The sequence below is a fragment of the Cololabis saira genome, chromosome 7 (assembly GCF_033807715.1).
Source record: "Cololabis saira isolate AMF1-May2022 chromosome 7, fColSai1.1, whole genome shotgun sequence".
Lineage (NCBI taxonomy): Eukaryota > Metazoa > Chordata > Actinopteri > Beloniformes > Belonidae > Cololabis > Cololabis saira.
Genome location: NC_084593.1, coordinates 29,135,730 through 29,156,443, shown reverse-complemented (window position 1 = coordinate 29,156,443; position 20,714 = coordinate 29,135,730). Strand labels below are relative to the sequence as shown.

The 20,714-nt window shown below is 39.4% G+C and overlaps 1 protein-coding gene across 1 annotated transcript in view; it reads left to right on the top strand.

The window, feature by feature from the left end:
- The window catches only part of chrna8 (cholinergic receptor, nicotinic, alpha 8), a 53,079-nt gene that overhangs the window by 18,962 nt on the left and 13,403 nt on the right, over nt 1-20,714 (top strand). The window contains exons 3-4 of the mRNA XM_061725465.1: nt 4,150-4,194; nt 6,310-6,419. Coding sequence (XP_061581449.1) covers nt 4,150-4,194; nt 6,310-6,419 — 155 coding nt within the window. The remainder of the gene's footprint in view (nt 1-4,149; nt 4,195-6,309; nt 6,420-20,714) is intronic.

Sequence of the window (20,714 nt, the reverse complement as noted above, 5' to 3'; positions counted from 1 at the left end):
GTTTCCTTTGTGAAACATGTACGAATTATTACGAAATATTGGCACTGGCTGTCCTCCTCAGGTTTTGAAATGCAACTATGTGGCAGCCGAGATTTGTTGATGGCTTTGCCGACCTTGATGATCTCTTTTCTCTGCTTCTTGATACAGTTTGTGTCAGTAAGAACTGCATCACTTTATTGCCTCAGGGCGTCCTCTGGAGAACTGTAAAGCTGGGGTCAGATGTTCAAAGCTCAGCAGAGAGATGACTAAGGATGCACTCACACAAAACAAGTTGTACTCTGCCATGCTCAGACATGACCGATATATTTGAACACGATTTCAGTGTCCATACGTCATGCATCCCTTTGATTACTTGAAGCTGCTATGTTTTTTTTTTTCTAGTCAGATATTGCTCACCAACATTTTTGAAATTGTGGATGACACTGTTATGTTGGTAAATGGGTGTCATAAGGAACTGTTGCATCTACATGTCATGCATATATTCCCCAGAAGTGCCAGGCTTGAGCACCGAACGGAGCGCTCACACTATCCAAACAAGCCAGACTTTAGGAGTCAGTTGTGCAGGGACATGGCATGGATGGCTCAGCGTTATTACAGCCTAAAACTGTACATGGACACAAATACAGCAGACAAAACACAGTCTTTTCATCAGAATGTCACTGACAGCGTGAGGGAACAGTTGTCAGCTTCAGCTCTCAGTTGTTGTGAAATTATTTTTTGTTTTTTTTTCAACATAGGTTTCAAACCGACGGAGGAATAAAGTCCATGAAGCCTGCATGTATTTCTTACTTAAAAGAAGAGGAGGGTGGAAAGGGAACAAAGGCCCTTTTTTAAACAACACTTTGTCCGTTAATCTTATCTCGTCTCATCTTATCCTCTTTTGTCCTTTTTTAAATAGAGGGCATATGTCTACTTTTCTATAAAGCAGATGACCCAGTTGATCAAACCTCACACCAGCAGAAAAAGGATCACACTTTCATGGAGAATTAAACTGAGATATTCATCACATCTATGCCTTGGAAACTTGATCAGATAGCGAATAACAAAGGCTGTTAACTGGAGCTGTTTTACACATTTAAAATAACAGCACTTGCAGTGCAGTATATAAATGCTCAATTGTGCAAAGATCTGACTGGTTAAAAAGAAAGAAAAGGAAAGAAAAAATATGCTCATTGTGCTAAATATGGCTTGTGTGAAACCGGATTTCTTGATTTCAATCATTCTTCTCAAACTTGACATAGTCTAAAAAATGTGTTGTGAAGAAGTGTGCACGCCCATACTGGACTCATAAAAACAAGAGAGCTGCAAAGCAGGAGAAAAAAGAGCCAGTTTCTGAGTCCAGTGAAACAGGATCTGCTGTTGGTTGTTGAGACAGAAGAAGATGCAGGAGACAGGTTAAGATGGAAACTGGTGATCCACGATGGTGATACAGGAAAAGGGGAAAGAGGAAGAAGAAGAAGAAAAGAAGAAAGCTCTTATTGTTTGTTTTTAGTGCTATAAACGGCCTTGCTCCTTCATAAATATGCAAGGTTTTAAGTTTCCGTCAACCCAGCAGAACTTTGCGTTCAACTGGATAAAAGTTGCTGGAGGTTCCACGGACGACGGTGAAAAAGTGGGGTGATTGTTACTGTATTTTGCTGTTGTGTATTTTGGCTCATAGTAGCGCTGTCATTTTTTACTCTTTTATTTTTGTTGAATTATTTATTTTTTCAACGTTTTATGTAGGGGTGTCAAATTTGCGCATTAATTGCGATGAATTAATTACCGGCATATTTAGTGTGTTATGTTTCTTAATTGCTTAATTCAGTGGTTCCCAAACCAGCTCCCTGAGGGAAAAAAAACAGCAGCAACAGCTAAACAAATAATCAAAATTTCAACAAAATCTATTTTTTAATCTCTAACTTTACTTTTTCTGTTTGCGAGTTGCCTTTATTATGAAATCTGTGCGGTGGGCTTGTTGTGCTTCAGTTGTGGGTGGAAAACAATGGTCCGTCACACCTTGAAGTGGACGCTGATTGGCTGTCTCTTTGTGTGGGCGTGGTCAGCTACGCTGGTAGACTCCCATCGTAGCTGGACAGGTGGGAGGGGGTTGTGAAAGTTGTCGGTCCAGTGAACGGGGAATTTACATTTCTAAAACGCCCCGACGGCAGCATTGATAAAGGTAGAGTTATATGTGGTCTTTGTGGAAAGGACTTTGCTCACCACCAAAGCAGCTCAAGTTTAACCACATAAACGTAAGGCACCCGGTCGCGAGCACAGCCACAGCTAATGTTAGCAGCACCGATGTTGCCACAGCAACGCTCTTCCCCAAACTGAGTGGAGATAAATGGCTAGGACTGCATCTGTGCAAGTCTTTAAAAAAACTTTATGAAGCCATTTTTTTTGTTATCAATCTTTTGATCTGCCACAATAATGTAATGAATTTAAAGGAAAACACCTCAAGTTGAGGGCTTTTCTCTGCAATTTTTAGGTGAGATTACAAAAGAGATTATTTAAATTAATTACAGATCTTAATTAATTAATCTCAACATTTTTCCATGTTTTTGTTTGTTTGTTCATGTTTTTGTTTGATTCTAATTGTGAAGAGCTTTGGTGTTTAAATTGTGTACGCATAAATGTTGACTGATTTAAAGATTGATTGAAGAAATCTAAGTTTGTGAGTGAAAAACATTTGTATGGGTGGTAAAGTCCACACACGTCGTTTATTGATCAGTTCCCGGGTCATCTGGCCTGCCTTCATCTGTGAGGTTTAAATGGATTGCTTCCGGTATTTCATCCCTTTTCCTCAGAGACCTTATCCACTCTTACTACCTACTCACTACAATTCCTGTGTAACACAGCGCCTGACTTAAAAGTTTGATATTTTGATGGAACGAAGATATTTAGGTTCAATTAACTACAGAGAAATATGCCTGTTGTCAGACTGTATCGTAGGTGTTCGCTGGATTGCAGGCGCTCTGACCGTGAATAGGTGAACAGTTTTTCTTTTTTTAGGTTATACATCTTATAATACGTGCAATTCACATTTCTTAATTTCCTAAAATTGCTGCTACACAAAGTCAGACGCACAAATCTTTGATAAAGTACTGTATATCCAAACATTGCTTTCAGATATGAGTTTGAATCATCTGGGTCATCTCCGTCTATAAAAGATTATTATGAAAAAGGAGAAAAGAGCTCGCCGCCGGAAAAGGTCAAAAGAGATAAGATATGGTGAAAGTTTGTTTTGAAAAAATGTAAATGCATCTGATCCCATTCAGCCTTCACATCATCTCCTTTTAAGCAACAAATCCACACAGCCTTTCCTGACTCCTCTCCTCACTGGGAGCGGAAAATCTGACGCTTGCAGAAATGCTCATATTTCCCTGCAGCTTGGACATGAAGAAGATCATTTCCCTAGTGCTATATGAACACTTTGAAACAATTTCTGAAGTTGTTCATTTGGTAAAAGAGTTCAGACTTTTGGCTTCGGTCTAAATTATTAAAATATCTTCTAACTTTATTGTCTTCAGCAAGTACAGTGTGAGTTGCTGTGTAGAGTTTAAGTTGGTTTGACTGTTTTTTAAAAAAATCACAAAATCTGGGTTGAGAAAATAACATTCGGTAGCTAATATTTCAGAGTCAGTGCTTTATTTTATGTTGGAAAAAAAAACGTGTGTTGGGGAAGAAATATCCACTGCTCAGAACATGATCATTTTCTTTCATCATTGTACCCTGAGTGTTGCCTTTTAATTATCTTTTAAATGGCATGTCTATTATCTGTACTGTCTAGTCTTTGAGAAATTACACCTATTTTGAGACTTTAGTTCATTTGTCTTGCACTGTTTGATTTTGTAAGAGACAGCATGACATTTTGCGGTTCATCACCACCGTAAGAGCCCACAGGGACCTGTAGTATTCTTGTTGTCTTAAATGGCTGGAAAATGGTCCCACTGCGAAGCCCTAAAACACAGCTACACTTGGTTACACAGATCCAGCTCTCAGGCTGTGTTGCTATAGCTTGCTTTGTTCTTCTTTAGAAATGCAAAACAGCAGCGCTGACTTGCTCATGACAAAGGCCTTTCCTCTCCTTTATTAAATATGAATTGGTTTGGTTGTCTTCTCTCATGCAGAAGGAAAAACTCCCCTTTATTTTCTGTGTCTCTGCAGGATGAAAAGAACCAGGTACTGATGACCAATGCCTGGCTGCAGCTGGTGAGTTAAAGTTTGATAGGGGTACATTATCACCAATTTAATGTTGTTTAGTTACATTTTTATGACACAATTATTTCCCAAAGGCTGTGACTGTGCTTCTCAGGGGAGAAGTGCCACAACATAAAGTGCATGTTGATGTATTTTAACTGTGCACATCTAGGAACAATATTTTTTTTTTTCAGTTCATTCTTAAAACATAGTTGAGGTCTTAAAGCTCTCCTTATCATCTAATTCTAGTTCAGAGCTTTACTGTATTATCTTTTTCGTGTTTTGAGTCCCCCTTCAGATCATCATCAGTAGCAGCACGTTATTTGTTTGCTCATTTTTCCGGGCCTCGGCTTCAGGTTGCTCAAAAGGGCAGAATGCCAAAATAACTTTTAAAATGCATTTACATGTATGCGTTCAGTGCTGACACCAGCATACTCAAGACTCAACACCTTCAGGTGGCTTGTCAAGCAGAAAGTTAGAGGACAGGAGGAAGGAGAGAGAGGAAAGTGGCTGCATGTTCAAGCAGCAGTCAACTTGATCACTCAGGCTTAGAACGATGCAGAGGGTTGTTGTTATACTGAATTTAACATCAAATGACACAATTGTTACACAATAACACACTGGCCCTGGTTAAGCTACTGAATTGAATGGAACCTAAATGATTTATTGGGCCTAATACATTCAAATTGAAAGATTACAACACAGTATGCCAGAGAAGACAGTGGTCTCCCAGTGTAAGATGTGACAACACTGAAATGTGAGGTACCCGCAAGTCCAAACATGTGCTTGTTGCCAGAGGGGGATAAATCTCACAGACAGATTCACAACCATCAGCCAAATTAAACAAAAAAGCATCAGTTATTCTCCTATCAACAGATCCTGAGGAACGTCTAGATGACACAAAAACAATTAATGAGTGTTCATGACGCAGACAGAGATAGCACCTCTGGCATAATTCCTAGTGTTACCATTTAAAGATGTTTCACTCCAGGCTTCAAATGCAAACAACAGCAGCTATTTGAATTTTAATGTAGCTTGTTGCCTGAAAACAATAGAAGAACACACTGGATCAATCTGTTTAGTATGCTCTTATGGTTAGGTACATATTTCTAGGAAACAGCGTTCACTTGATTCTTCATAACTTGTATAACTTGTATGAATTGTATGCAACTTATAACCCATAATACAAAGGAAAAACTCAGTCTTCTTACACAGCCTGGGCAACGTAAACAAACATTACACCACTAAGTCTCCTTACTTTCATGAGGAAGTTGATTAATAGTAAAAAACCACAATATTTCGCAGATCAGATAGTGCTCACTAGAAACGTCAATAAATATCCAACCAGACAATCATGTTACGATTACTGGCACCTAAGCCAAGAACAAACTTTTTAAAACACACTGTTTTATACAGAGCTATCACAGGATGGAACACATTACCTTATAACATCAAAAATATGACATCAAAATACAGTTTTAAAAAGGTAGCAAAAGACTTTTTACATAAAATTCAATGAGTAACAAATATATCACATGCTATAATTTATTACAGAAATGTATTTGTGGGTTATACTTCGTGGTATTGGAATGACTGTATGATTCCTTTTTTTTTTTTCACCACTAATGTATTTTAGACTTAAAGTTTGCTGTTAGTGTGTATTATGACTCGGTGTTACGGTGATCCGTAACTGCGATATATGTGTGTATGTATGGACTATGTATGTTCTTTTAAAATTGCATTGGGGACCCCAGGAAGAATAGCTGATGTTGCGACATCAGCTAATGGGGATCCTATAAATAAACAAATAAACAAATAAACATTACACCAGCAAGTCACCAACAGGGTCGGGTTCATGCTTTAGGCTGGGCGGTGGCTCTCTGTTTTTTGTAAATGTTTGAAATATCAAAAAAGATGTGACATCATCCAGAAATCCCTTACCATGCCTTTAAAAAAACTTTCATGAGGCCACATCCACTTCCTATATTGACTCACACAGTTTTTTCTTAATAGATGCGACTTGGGTTTTGACCCTTTGCAAGTTCTGGATTAAGAAAAATGAGAGGCATAGTATAAACAACATATCAGCCCGTAGTCTCTTGTGAAAAATTGTTCTCTCTGTCTCAGTACTGGACGGACGTCTACCTGAGCTGGAATCCAGAAAACAACCCTGGTGTCCAGAACCTACGATTCCCTTCAAACCAGATCTGGACACCTGACATCCTCCTCTACAACAGGTCAGAACTGCCCTCTCCGACTGCTCAAGCCATGAAAAGTTGAAAAAGACTTGTGTTTTCCTCTCTTTGTCTCGTGCAAAAAAAAAAAAAAAAAAAGTCAGTCCTCTGCAGCAACTCAAAACACCTGTTGAACCATCTTTTCCTGCTGAAATATTCATTCCCATACCCATATCCATCTGGGCCCAGCCTGGGTTATAAGTGGGTTGTTTGGGTTTAGAAATGATTTGGGCTTGAAATGGACAAATGGCACAGGTCCCATATGGTTTCAGTACGATGGGCCCTAAACAGGAAGCATATGTGGACTAAATATTTGGAGGCCTCGTGGGGGGAAGGGGGAAGTTGTGTGGGTTCCATATAGTTTTAGCAACTTCGGCACCATATGACCCAGTTAATCAGTTTGAACGTCACTTAAACCATGTAACCTGCAGACAAACCAACTTTTAATCCATATGAGATCCACATATAAATGCTGGGGCGTTATTTTCCCATTTTTAATAAAATATCTGGATAATCCTTTATTTATGCCATTATTTTCACAAAATCCTTTTTCTAATCTTCACAAACCAATCCAGTATCGTGACTACTTTAAACCCAAAATGATAAATAATCTATTTCAATCAAAAGCAACCTAGTGGCACCAACAATAAGAGAAAAGAAGACATTTTAAAACCCATAAAAATTCAGTGCAGTCAGTTCATGTAACTCAGGCACTGATGGTCCTTTGATGTAACAGAGGAACTTTTTTCTTTTTGTAAAGATAGAAAAAAATGAGAAGGATAAGCTACAGCTTAATAAATCTGACACTGAGTTGATGAAATACTGGGTGTAATTTCATTAAGGCCACTAAAATAGTACGTTAAAGGTGAAACTCATGAAAGTAATAGGCGGCAGGATTCAGGAGGGTGTTTTTCATTTCATTAAAACAAACAAACAAAACGCCTCTTTTCTTAAATGAAGTTGTGTTTCCTCGCTGCATCTTGTGATTAAGGTCATGTTTGGTGCTTTTCTTCAGGCTTCTGGGAGAGGTCAATTACAGATGCAGGCCAGTTGTTTCTCCTTCCAAAACAACTAATTGCATTGCATGTGTATGCTTGAGTAGGAGATGGATGTTTGGTTTTACGAGTGTGGAAAATGTAAATTGAGGAGATGAATAAATCCAATCACATAACACAAATAGCATGTGGTCAGAAAGTTGTAAAACAAATGATGCATTGATTTGAACACATTCAGCTGAAACAGAGAGGAAACACTTCACATGTGCGCTTTATTGATTTTGCTCAGGGTATGGAAAAAGAAGTCTTGTATTCATGCCTGCATCCACTCACACACAGACACGTCTACTTCCACATCATATGGAGCATGTGCAAAAAAACAAAGGTTGGGGGGTATTAACCCCATTTTTTAAAAGCTGGGCTTTTAGACCTGCTAGGATTACCCGCCATAATCTCTGCTCTCTAACCTTTCTCTTTTCCCCGTCTCTGCATTTTACCATCAGCCACCTCTCTTCCCCCTCCTCCCCTGCCCCACCCCACCATCTCTCTTTTCATCACATTCTATTTTTGTCTCCCTCCGCCACTCTTTCATAACTCACCCGCTCACCGTAATTCACTCCATTTAATCAAACATTTCTTTCCATATGCTTTCATTCCCTCGTCTTTATAATTTCCGCTATCTACCTGTGTCTGCATTTTACCTTCACTCGCAGCCAACCTTTCTTGTTTCTCTGTTGGTGTTTTATTTTTCTCTGAGATGGCGGCAGAATTATGTTAAGAGTCACTGTACAAACCTAACTGAGCTATTTAGCAGATATGACGGCTAGAAAACATGACTGCCAGTAATCGAGGTGCAAAATTGTTCCTGTTTTAGTGCCAGAACAGAAGGTTTCATCTTCCTCTGCTGCTGCTAAGTACTTACTCTTGCATTTTAAACTACAGCAAACCCAAGTGGTTTCAAATTGTACGCAAACGTATAACTGCATTTCTGGAGTTCTGGAGTTCTGGAGGATTTGTGTTTGCAGCACGCAGAGCACAGTTTTTTACCTTTTATATGTGGGATGAAAGGCAATGAAACGCTGTCTTAATGTGGTCCTAATTTTGCTTACTGGTGCAAAATAACTTTCTAGTAATGCCCTCACTCTGATGAATATTGTTACTGTAATCATGGACATAAACCCTTGACTAAGAGTATTAATCATGAAGAAATTATCCTTGGAGTTTTACTGAGAAAAGAATCTGCATATCTGCATTATTAAAATGTTTTTTCTATATTTTTCCCATATACATAACATTCTGTGATTCTGCTCAGTTCGAGAACCACTGGACTGCTAACTTCAACATCAAGCTAAGACTGCATAGCTCTGTTTCTTTCTGTGTATTGGCCCCTTACTGGATATTTACCTCCTTTCTCATAAAAAAATCAGCAGGAATGGGCTCAACACCATTCAACCATGAACAAGATTGAGAACCTTTAGAAAATCGATGTGACACAGCGGGTATTAGGTCAAAAACCGGATTCAGGACATAAAAATTGAAAAGAAAGATGTTTCTATTGAGTTCTTGAAAAACTATGTGCATGTGTGCTAAAGTTCTCAGGTTTTTTAAAATGCATTTTTTTACAATATGCATATATATTAATTGTTAGTACCATGATTTGGTAAAACATTTATCAATGGGATACTGTATATTGCAGTAGATGTTGCTTTTCCTAAGATGTGGGAATGGGTGTGAGAGTGTGTGTCCTTCACCAGCCCTCTTTGACCGACTGATATAATATGTTTAATTAGGGCCCGAGCACTGACAGTGCAAAGGCCCTATTGTATCTGTAGAATTTTTTTTTTTTTTTTTTTTCTGACGAAAGGAGGGCCTTTGCCCCCCTAAACGAGCCCCAAAAGTCACCAAATTTTGCACGCAAGCCTGGCCTGGTGAAAAATGTGATATTTAATGGTTTGCATTAATGGGCGTGGCAAAATGGCTCAACAGCGCCCCCTAGAAAACCACAATACGGTTTGACGTAAATGCACGAAAATCGGTACACACCTGTATCATGTCGCAACTTAAAGAAATGTCTCTTGGCGCCATGGCCGAAACTGAACAGGAAGTCAGCTATTTTGAATTAATCGTGTCATTTTAGCGTGTAATTTATGCCATTTTCACGTGTCGTACTTTAACGAACTTCTTCTAGCATGATCATCCGTTCGACATGAAACTCGCTCAGGAGACACAAAAGAAGAAAAGTTATCAAAATCGTGAGTTTTCATGAAATGGTGTGGCCTTGGCGCCGCGTCAAACTTCAACGTTAAACAGGAAGTGATACTAGTAGCTGATTGGTCGTTTTTTAGATATTTTCTGGCATAACTTTTGAATGGTTTGTGATAAAGACATGTGGGTGGTGTCATCGGACTCGGTATTGAGTACTTGACCTTCATTGGCCTGAATTAGCCCCGCCCCTTCTTCTGATTGGTCGATATTTGATAGTCCCTATTTTGTGGCATAACTTTTGAATGGTATGACATACAGAGTCGTGGGTGGTGTCATCGGATTCGGTTATGACTCATTCACCTTAATTGGTGCAAATTAGCCCCGCCCCTTCTTCTGATTGGACGATATGTGATAGTTCCTATTTTCTGCAATAACTTTTGAATGGTTTGACATAAAGACTCGTGGGTGGTGTCAACGGTCATGGTTTTGAGTCCTTGACCTTTATTGGTGAAAATTGCACGTGCGAGGGCCCGTTCATCGCTGCAGGCAGCTTTTATTAACGTTTGAATTCCTAATTCTGACAAAAAGGACTAAACTCACCAATGTGAAACATGGAAAGACAAGACAGTAAAGGTTGAGGTGTGTGTAGTGTGTTGATTAGGTTTTAGAAAGTGTCACGTCATATGTAGGTGAAGTTATTAATCCTCAGTTGCATCTATATAAATTTGAATGTTGTTTAGAATGAGGACTTTTGTGTTCAACCGCAAATCATTTATATGAGCAGGGCTGCACATAAATGGGCCGCCAGAGCGCATGCGCCGTCAAAATCCACAGTGCGCTGTCAATCTTGTGCTGCGAAGCGCTTTTGCGTACCAACAGCTGGGGCTCATATTATTGGTTGTGGCCAGACCAGAATACTAATATTAAAAAATCTATTGGGAGAGCTTTTCCCCAGAACTGCCACTCAAAGTTGGTACTGGCCAATCACAGCGCGTCCCCCTACATACTCGTTGCGGCGGTGAGTTGAGGAGGAAGAGAGGTAAGGATCAGCTTTACTGAACAAACCCCGACACGTCTCGTCAAAATGTCCAAGAAGCAAGCGCCATTAAGTAATTATTTTGGCGTTCCACCACCACCAACTACAAAGAGACGCCAAACTGAACCACTACCCGAACAGAAAACATGTGTTCGCCGAGAAGTGGCTGCATGATGTTACGCGGCGACGCGCACTGTATGTTCGCGCTCCCGCGTATCCTACCCCGTAAGCTCTGCGTTGGTGCAACGCGGAACCATAAATCAGCCAGTGTCCGTCACTGCGTGCAGCAGTTACCTGCGCCAGCAAGACCCTGCTCTCTGATTATGGCTCACAGTTTATGAAAACCCCAAATAAAAAATAAATTAATTTATGAAATCAATAAACAATTCCATCATCAAAATTATAACAAATAAAGGTTCAACATATCTTGCTTTGCATGTAATAAGACTAGGTAATATATTAGTTTCACCTTTTAAGTTGAATTATTGAAATAGATGAACTTTTACACCATATTATAGTTGAATTATTGAAATAAATTAACTTTTACACCATATTCTAGTTGATTATTGAAATAAATTAACTTTTACACCATATTCTAGTTGAATTATTGAAATAAGTTAACTTTTACACCAAATTCTAGTTGAATTATTGAAATAAGTTAACTTTTACACCATATTCTTCACATGTAGCAATATTCTACACCTTGGCTGATGTGGACATACAGAGCATAGGCGGCTATTTCAGCTGCTATATGGTTGGCTGTCTGTACAGTCATGCAAGTTCAATGGTATTAAAGAACACGTTTTTTCATATAAAATAAACACATTTTTATTCAGTTTAGAAGTTTTTTTTTTTTTTTTTGGCTCCTGTGCTGCTGAAATCGGGGCGTCCTTTATTTCTATTTCTGAAAGTTGGCAACCCTAGGTGCAAAATATGTTTTTTATACTGACTCTACAGACTAACACGCACCATAATTTGTTAATTCATCTTTATAAGTAAATAAATATCGTTTCGCCTATAACTTATTCCTGCATCCCTCTTTTATCGATCCGGCGAGACGGGTCACCGCGTTTTTGGAGGCCCAAGTCACATATCCAGGGGCTCCTCTGAGCACCAGATCAAAATAGTTATGTGCAGCCCTGTATATGAGCATGTAACGAGCTTGTAACATAAAGTCTGTTTCAGCAGTTTTATTAATCCACAAAAACTTGCATATGTTTCTAAAATTGCATATTTAAAGTTTTGCCACAAAAGCAACCCTCATATGGAGTTAACAGTCCAGTAGGTGATTGTTTGAAGAGCATTTCTTTTTGTTTATTTTATTGGATTTTATTGTTTTTTCCATTCCAACACTAATACATCCAATAAGTGTTATGAGGTTTTTCCTACTTTAATATGAAACAATGTGTCATATGTAGATGCTGTAACACTGTAAAACACTTCCAATGTTCTATATTATTTGATTGGATATGAGTTGCATTGTATAGAGAATGAGCTCAGTAACAACATTTTATTACAAAAAAAGGAACATCTGTATCCAAGACAGCTGAAGCTAACAAAGGTTGGATGACTGGATGCTTTAGAAAAAGAAAAACAAGTTAATATCGGTGTGCCAGTTCTTTGATTCTCTGAACAATTGAGGGAAGAGAAGACATTGAAGAGTGATGCCACATTTCCATTGTTCTGGCAATTGTCCTTCTGTCTTTTTACGTGCTATATATTCTTCAGGTGGTTTACTTTTTTTGACACTCAGATGAAACATGAGGAAAAACTTTTTTATCCCTGTCTTGTCTTCCAGTTACTTGATCTGCTAACATGAGCTAGACTATGTAACACCTATAATTGCCGGTACCTGACCACTGTGTTTTCATGTGCTCAGGTAGCATGTTTTTCAAAAGACTGGAAGGAGCTTGAATATTATGACTGTTAACCTTAAAAATTCAGCTCATTCTGGAAAATAGTCATGACATCCCCACATCCACGTTTACCCTGACTTAAGTGAAACCTTTTTTCTCATTCATTAAATAAGATAAATATGCTAATCTGACCCTCCGCACAACTCCACCTACCAGCAGATGTCACTGACCTGCCCTGCCCTGCCCCTGTGTTTCCACTACATTATGAGAATTCCAGTTTAATATTCAAGTAATTTAGCTACACATGATTTAATTAGGGAGAAGAGAAAGCTTAATTATGTAGTTTGAAGTATCAGAGTGGTGTTCACGTTCTGCTGCTTTCAGAAGTTAGAAACTTAACTACAGTATATTAGAAATCTATTAGAGACTGTTGGATCGTTGACTGGTGTAAAACAGGAACATGATATATCAGATCTGCCATATGTGGGAGATGGCACAATGTGCATACACATAAAAACAACATCTTAGGAACATGTTAACGAGGTTAACACCTTGATTTTTTAAGCTGAGGAGACTTAAAAACAAGTTAGTCTGCTTTTAGTCCTAGAGATAGTCCTTTCTCCCTCCTCAGGCCATCAACTCTTGTTTTAAGCGTCGTGCTTAACATTCTGAAGTCTATTCCACTAGTACCTACTCAGCCCGACTCGACTCGCCTCTACTCGGTTTGGCGCCTTTCCACTAGGGGTCTAACGTGCCGAGTAGATACTCTTTCTGTAACTACTCTTCCGATGTTCTAAGCGGCTGAGTCGGGCTGCATCTGACATCATCACACTACAGGCCACCGATTGGGCAGGGGGTCGGCCCAATCGCACAATCGAATATGTCACAGCAGCTTCGCTCCAACCCTGCCTACTTCTGATCTGGGTATTGAAAAGAAACGAGGGCAAGGCGAGTCAAGCTGAGACGAGGCGTGGTGAGTTGAGTTGGGCTGAGTAGTTACTAGTGGAAAAGCGCCATTAAAGTGCTGGAAAATTGGTCCAAATGTTTAGAATCGGCTAGGTGACCTGAAAACAACATCGTATCTGCTCTTAAATTGATGTTAGCTCATCAAGTGTTTGTGGGCAGTCTCCTTTAATACAGCACAGAAAGATCTTAAAATGCTTTTAACAGATTTAGTTAAAGTTGCTCAATCTAAATTAAAATAATGGACAGACCAGCTGCCATTCTCCAGAGTGTAGTCTAAGCATCGATCCCACTCTTTATGGGTAACCATAACAACAGGATTTCCTAAACTGTACCAGTATAACTTTAACAGGTGCTTTGAGATGTTCAAACAAGACAATAAAACCACTGGCACTGTAAGAGCATATTAAATGAGTTCATAAGATACATGTTTCCTCTGAGTGTTTCACTACAGTACATTCATTTAACGGATGATTGTATCCAAAGAAACTAATGCGTGAGAAACATGAGAGGAGGCTGAGGAAGTTAAGACACACAAGAGCAATCCTTTAGTTGATGGATGACCACATAACTTTACTACCTGGGATTCTTTGAATTAGCTCCATATTAAGGTCATAAAAAGGTCAGAAATCTGCTGATCATCTGCTGATTATTTCATTCAGTATTCACACTTCTGGTTTTCAGCCTTTGTCTAGGTGAAGATGACAATGATGAATATTCATGTGAAACCATTGACTTGCTGAAAGGGAAAATGACTTTACAAGCCAGTCACAGAGTTTCCCAATCAAGCCCCCCCACCACCCCGAGTAGAATAGTGTGGATTGTAACAGGAAACACGTTAAGCGCACTCGTAATGATGGTGCTTGAGTAAATATTTGTGCACACATAAGCAAGAAAGTCGTAAAAGACTACGTAAAGCAAGTGACTAAATAAGTTTATATAGGCAGAAAGCTGTTTCCCCAATGCACACACTAACTGTCAGACAATTACAGGAGCTAATAGTAAAATACACATCATTACACAGAGGGTCATCAGTGCACGGTTAACAACATGCAGTGTTACAAAAACAGATGCATTCAGATTTACTGATATGCTGCTCAGATAAGCACTTGTGATTCAGTTTGTAATTTCTACAGCGTTAATATGAAGTTAATGATGTTGAGGAGAGCTCGGTTCAGGGCAGAAATTAAATTAATTAGCTGTTTTTCATACTGTGTAAACAAAAAGGCCTGTTAAAGGATGGATTGTCTTGTTTCAATGTGCTGTTAGCTTGAAGGTAAATCTATATAATCATTTTCAAGCAAGCTTTTTTATTTTAGTGCTCAAGTGCTGCCTGAATATTAACATTTCAGTCATGTTTGATGAGGTTCAGTTGGGAATTAATTCAGCAAAATGTAAAGGAGGAAGGCCCGAGAGCTCGCCTCGGTTTCCGAACAAAAAGTCAAATTTCCATTTCTATGACAACAGGACAGTTTTCCACTTTCCCTTAATCCATTTTAAAGAGCTTTGGCCCATGACATCATTTCTGAATCATGTTCTCATATGGTTTCTTCTTTGCATGATGGAGCTTTAATCAACGTTCGAGGAAGGCGCGGCCAGCTGTGCTCTTTAATAGTGATTTCCTGGAAGTGTTCCTGGAATCACTGATTTTCATCACATAAACATGCTTGTGTTTACTGCCATCCCAACTTACACCCTGAAGCTTATGCGCGCCAGTTTTTTTTTAAAGATAATTTTCTAGATACGGTGAATCTTTTGATGATATGATGTTCTATAAATGATTAAATATTCTTTACAATTCTTTGCAATTTCACACTGATGAAATGTTTCAAATTTTTTGGTAAACATCTGCCCATTTTTACTTAGATGCGTGAAAAGATGCTTTGTATGCTCACTCATGCCACTGACATGTTTCCAGTTAACCTTATTAGATTCAAAATGTTCCCCAGGTGTTTCTTTTAAGTACCACATACCTTTCTAGCCTTTTATTGGGCGTGTCCTGAACCCTTTGGAAATTTGAAGATTTTCCGAAAATATTTAATCTTCATTTTTCACACTGTCCCACCTTTTTGGATCTGGTGTTGAACCTATTCAAGGAATTAAGGGCTTTTGAGACAGGACTGTCTCTGGCACCCCACTTTTCTTCTGCTAAAAGACACCCTAAAAAGAAATACCATAGGACATATTTTACCTCTAAAAGCTGAAATATTTGGGTTATTAGTAAATCTGAGAGCAACTGTCATGTCAAACTTTTCTGATTGGTTTAGTTCTCCTTGTATTATTAACACCTCTCTGTTTTGTGTATGAAATTATTAATTTATACATTTACAGTCTCGTGTGTATGACAAAGGCAGAGCCAGCAATAGTCATATTTCATAGCAAATTCCGTTATGGATATTATTCATCATTTAGTTTAGTGTTCTTTAAATCGACTGCTTTTACTTTGATGGACTGCTCAACGGCGCTCTGGATTTGGATTTTCATAACCTCATGGGTTTTCATAATGGGGACAGTTCTAGAAATGCAAAAAACAAATAAACAAATAAGCATAACAACAATGATTCTTACATTTTCTTTGATTTATATTTAATTGCAGACAATATATTTCATGTTTCATGTCATCAAAGGCATTTGATTTATTAATATACAATCATTCCTCCTTTTCAAGGCTGCAGCATATCACAAATAAACGCTGGGACAGAAGAAATCTAGGGATAGAAATCGAGTATAAAGAGAAGGAGCAGCAAGAACCAGTCTCTGCTTGGGGGCATCGAGATAGATCACCACGGCGTGGAAATATGTGTTGTAGTAAGACGAATCAGTATTCCAGATATTTGCTGGAAGTGCAAAAAAAAAAGAATGTTGGATGCTCCGGCTCAGAAATGAAAAGGATCGTCCAATCTGTAACAAATCCAAAAGTCACCGAGTATGCGTGTGTGCATGTGTGTGCGTGTTGTGGTGCAGGGTTGTATCAGAGCCCTTGGCAAAGGTCATTTGCACTTGGCAGCATTCATGCACAAAAATACATAGATATTATGGAGCAACATATGCTGCCTTCAAGACAACATCTTTTAGAAGGACTTTTATGCATTTTTCAATAGGACAATGCAGAATTACAGTCTGCACATCATACTGAAGGATAGCTGAGGAAGAACAGGCTTCGGGTGCTGGATTGGCCTGCTTGCAGTCCGGACCTGTCACCAATAAAGAGTCTGCAGAGTTTTGAAACAAAGAGGGCAAACATCAATTTTGTTCACATATAGGGTAAGACAGAATAAGACCTGAAAGGTTATTTTGCAGTGGGATTGTTGAAAGAATGACTGTCAACAAAGTGCTCAGTCCCCACCATTTCAACACTTTCTGGAAAGTGCTACAGCCCTGAAATAAAGTGAGTGAGAAAAACACAAAATATCTTCGATTCAAATTATTTTCTACACAAAATGTTCATTAGTGACTATTATTCACTGAAAAGAGGATGAGATAATAATCAGATGTGGTCTGTGATATCATTCTGCCTGTATTATCTCATTTATATTACTTTTTCAATTCTTTCTGACTCACACTATCTCACAATGTTTCCGGTAGGAATGGTCTATAACGTGAATCATGCAATTACCATCCACACTGCACTGATGCGTGCTGCCGGGGGGAAACTTCCTGTTAATCACCATCTTTGAAACACTTTGTTTAGTGATTGGCAAAGAAACTGTCTCAGTTCAGTAATTACGTGTCTGTCTGCTATCACAATGAGTCAGGCTGAAGATGAAGTAGGACTGAAACTTTTTTTCTTCTTGACACTCAGAATAACATTATTTATGGGGGTCAAGTATATTTGACTTTCATTTAGACAGATCCTATAAAGTTTACGCTGGCTCCGGCTCGCCTTATAAGACTAAAACAGCCATGCCAGCTGTTGACCTCCTCTTTCATTGGCGGGAAAAGTCAATGGTTTCACTTGACTGTGGATCGATGAGGGACATAAAGGACATCCAGCTCAGATAAAGCTCAGACTGAATACCAATTCTGTCTGCTGGTAAGTTAGAGGTACGACGCAGACGGAACATCGTGACAGGCTGTAAAACTACTAGAATAAATGAAAAAAATGGGTTCTGTTCTGTTTTCATTCGGACAGCCAGATGGATGGGATCAATACATCTTAATACAAACTTTGTTAAAGATGCAAAATTGTTGAATCTTTTTGGACTATATGCATTTATGTTTATAAAAAAAAACCAACAAAGAAGTGAAAACATTAAGATCTTCTGGTGATTTGTCTTCAATGCTTTTATAAAGTCTGATTTAGTGACCAGAATGTCCTAAAGTGTGGTTTTTGTATTAAGTGAGTACACACATGACTTCCTAAACACATGTAAAAGTCCAAGAAGTTTTTGACATGAAGCATGTTTTTGATTTCAAAAAAATTAATTAATTAAGCAAAAGAGGCTGTATTAAAAAAGGCAACAGATAGTATTTTTCTATGATATAAATATTACCCTGACATATCTAGCTCTTCTTGTCCTGATTATTTGATGAAGAACACAATCCATTCAGCTCTGTTTATATATATATGTGTACGCATCCGCTCTCCTGGAATAAAGATATTCTTCTTTAAATTTGAAATATGTTCATCTTGCGTGCAGCTTCCTCGTCCAGAGAGTGAACTTTAGAGCCTTCAGGCTGTCAAACAGAATGCCTGATGTCAAGACGCTATGAGGATGTTTAGTTTGTGGGTTATGACATAGCGTGCACGAATGGATGCTTCCCTCCATAATTCAGTCTTGAGTCTGAGGCGCTGACCTCGAGTAGCTCCCAACTCTGAACGACTGAAAGCTTCAGGGAAGCTGTTAGCATCTTCCTCCAGAGTAATATACATTCTTCATCGCTCTTTTCCCCTGATAATTCTGATTTGAGGAAAAAAAAGATGAAGCATTTAGAAAGAAATAAACTGACAGAAGAAAAGTATTCTCAAGTAATTCTTGCTGTTTTACATGAAAAAGTATGTGAAGTCTAAGGAATTTACTGGTTTTCTGCATTAATATAACATAAAATGTGATCTGATGTTTATCCATCACAAAAACAGACAAACAAAACTTGCTTGAAAACAGACAAATATAAAAAGATCTCTGAAGACATATGATCTGCATAACGTTGGTACAAAAATAGACTGAAGTCAATAAGAACAGTTTAATACTTTGGTAATTCCTCTTCAAAGTGGGTGCCCAGCCAAGATGACCCCGCATGCAGGATCCTCAGTGAATAAAAGAACAGCTAAAGGCTTGAGGACCTTACTGGAACTTGGAAATATCTTTGTTCATAGGTCCATATGAACAAACATATTGAACAGACATGCTGTCCATGGCAGAACGCTGCGAATGAATCTGCTGCTCTCCTAGAAAGCTTTACAGTGCTGCTCAACTTTGACAAAGACTGCCTTGTTCGGTCAGCAGCACAGGAGCACCACAAAGGACTGTACTCCCACCATTTCTCTTCACTCTGTACACCTCAGACCTCCAGTAAGTCCTGTCATCTCCAGAAATGACCCGTTGTTGGAGGTATCAGTGTGGGACATAAGGCTCAGCATGGAGATCCGTCACCTCATCCTGAATATAAACAAGGCAAAGGAGGTGATTGTGGGTTTTACAATAACCAGGGGCCTCATTTATAAAAGAGTGCGCAGGATTCATACTAAAAGTGCACGTAAAGCCAAAAGCCAAAAATGGCGGGTGCAAAAAAAAATCCGGATTTATAAAACCCTGTGCACGCACACTTGCACGCAATGTTCGCTTTATAAATCACAGTCCAGCTGGAAGGTTGCGCAGCTGAATTCGGCTCATATCCCGCCCTCTACACGCCCACTTCATACCATAAATGGGCAATGCAAAGTAGTATTTGCATATGAATGAGCCTGCTGAGCATGCGCAGCGGCTTCCTGCAGCCTGTTTAGGCGTCAGAATGAATGAGACGTGTCGAGCCACCGTGCCACTAAATTTCACGAGACTGAGAACGAGATGTTGTGGATGAGGCGGAGGACAGGAAAACGACATTATTTGGTGGTCACAGTAAAAGTATAAATAAATAGTATTAAATAAAGCGAGTGAAAATAAAACGCTGTGAGGCGCAAGGGCGCATTTCCACTGGGAACAGGGGGGACATGCCCCCACCACTTTTCAAACTCATGTTTTTGTCCCCCCCACTTTTTACAGATTAAGAACTAACGGTAGGCTCAGCCTGTAATTATAATAATAATCATCAAGACACTGTGCGAAGATGGGACGGGAGCCCCGCTCCCCCTCCTCCCCTCCCGTCTCCCCTCAGTGCTGCTCAAGGCTGATTTATGGTTCCGCGTTAAATCGACGCAGAGCATACGGCGTAGGTTACGCGGCCATTACGTAACAATTCCGTATTTCGAGGGACGGGTGGCAAGCCCACTCACTGCGGCTCCAGCAGCAGCAGCTGAGCGTCCTGACTGACGCTGTGCTTCAAACACAGAGGGACACGATCAGTGCTATTATATTATAAGTCTGATATGTGATGACATTATTAAGAGTATGACATGAATCTGGCTTCATTTCACCACCTCACCGCCTGCGTCGCCAGTTCCCCATATCTTATGACTGTTCCTACGGGAGGGTCAGGGTTGCCGTAGGGATATGCAGATTTTTCGGTTAGTTTTTTCTTTTTAAATCCCAACCTTTGCGTAGAAGGTGGCTTGCGCATCTTTCAAGCCCTGTTTTGTGCGCAAGCAAGCATTATAGATGAGGCCCCAGGAATATGAAACACTTTTCCATGGGATGAAGGTGGTGGAAGAATAGAAATTCATCAATGTTTATCTTTACAGACTCGACCAGAAATGTAACACCGATGCTGATGCAAACAGCAAGATGTTGCATATCTTCTATGAGACGGTGGTGGAGGAATCAGTTTTATCTGGAGTCATACGTTATCTTAGCAGAGTTAGAGCCAGTGACATAAAAAAATATATAACTGAAAACACTGGGAAACCCAAAGTGTTCAAATACTTTTTCTTGCCCCTTCACATCCAAAGTTGTTTGACTTTCACCTTGTGAGCTCTTTCTTATCGTCATGGTGGGTGTGCTGGTTAGCTGGCTTGTGTGAGGGAAGCAGCAGGTGCTGAGTGGAAGAGAGAGAAGCCTGGTGATTCATGTCCCACGGCACTGGAAGCTGTCACTGCCGCCATTGTCACCGTCAGTCAGTGTTTGTTCCCCTCTTGCTCCACTCTGAC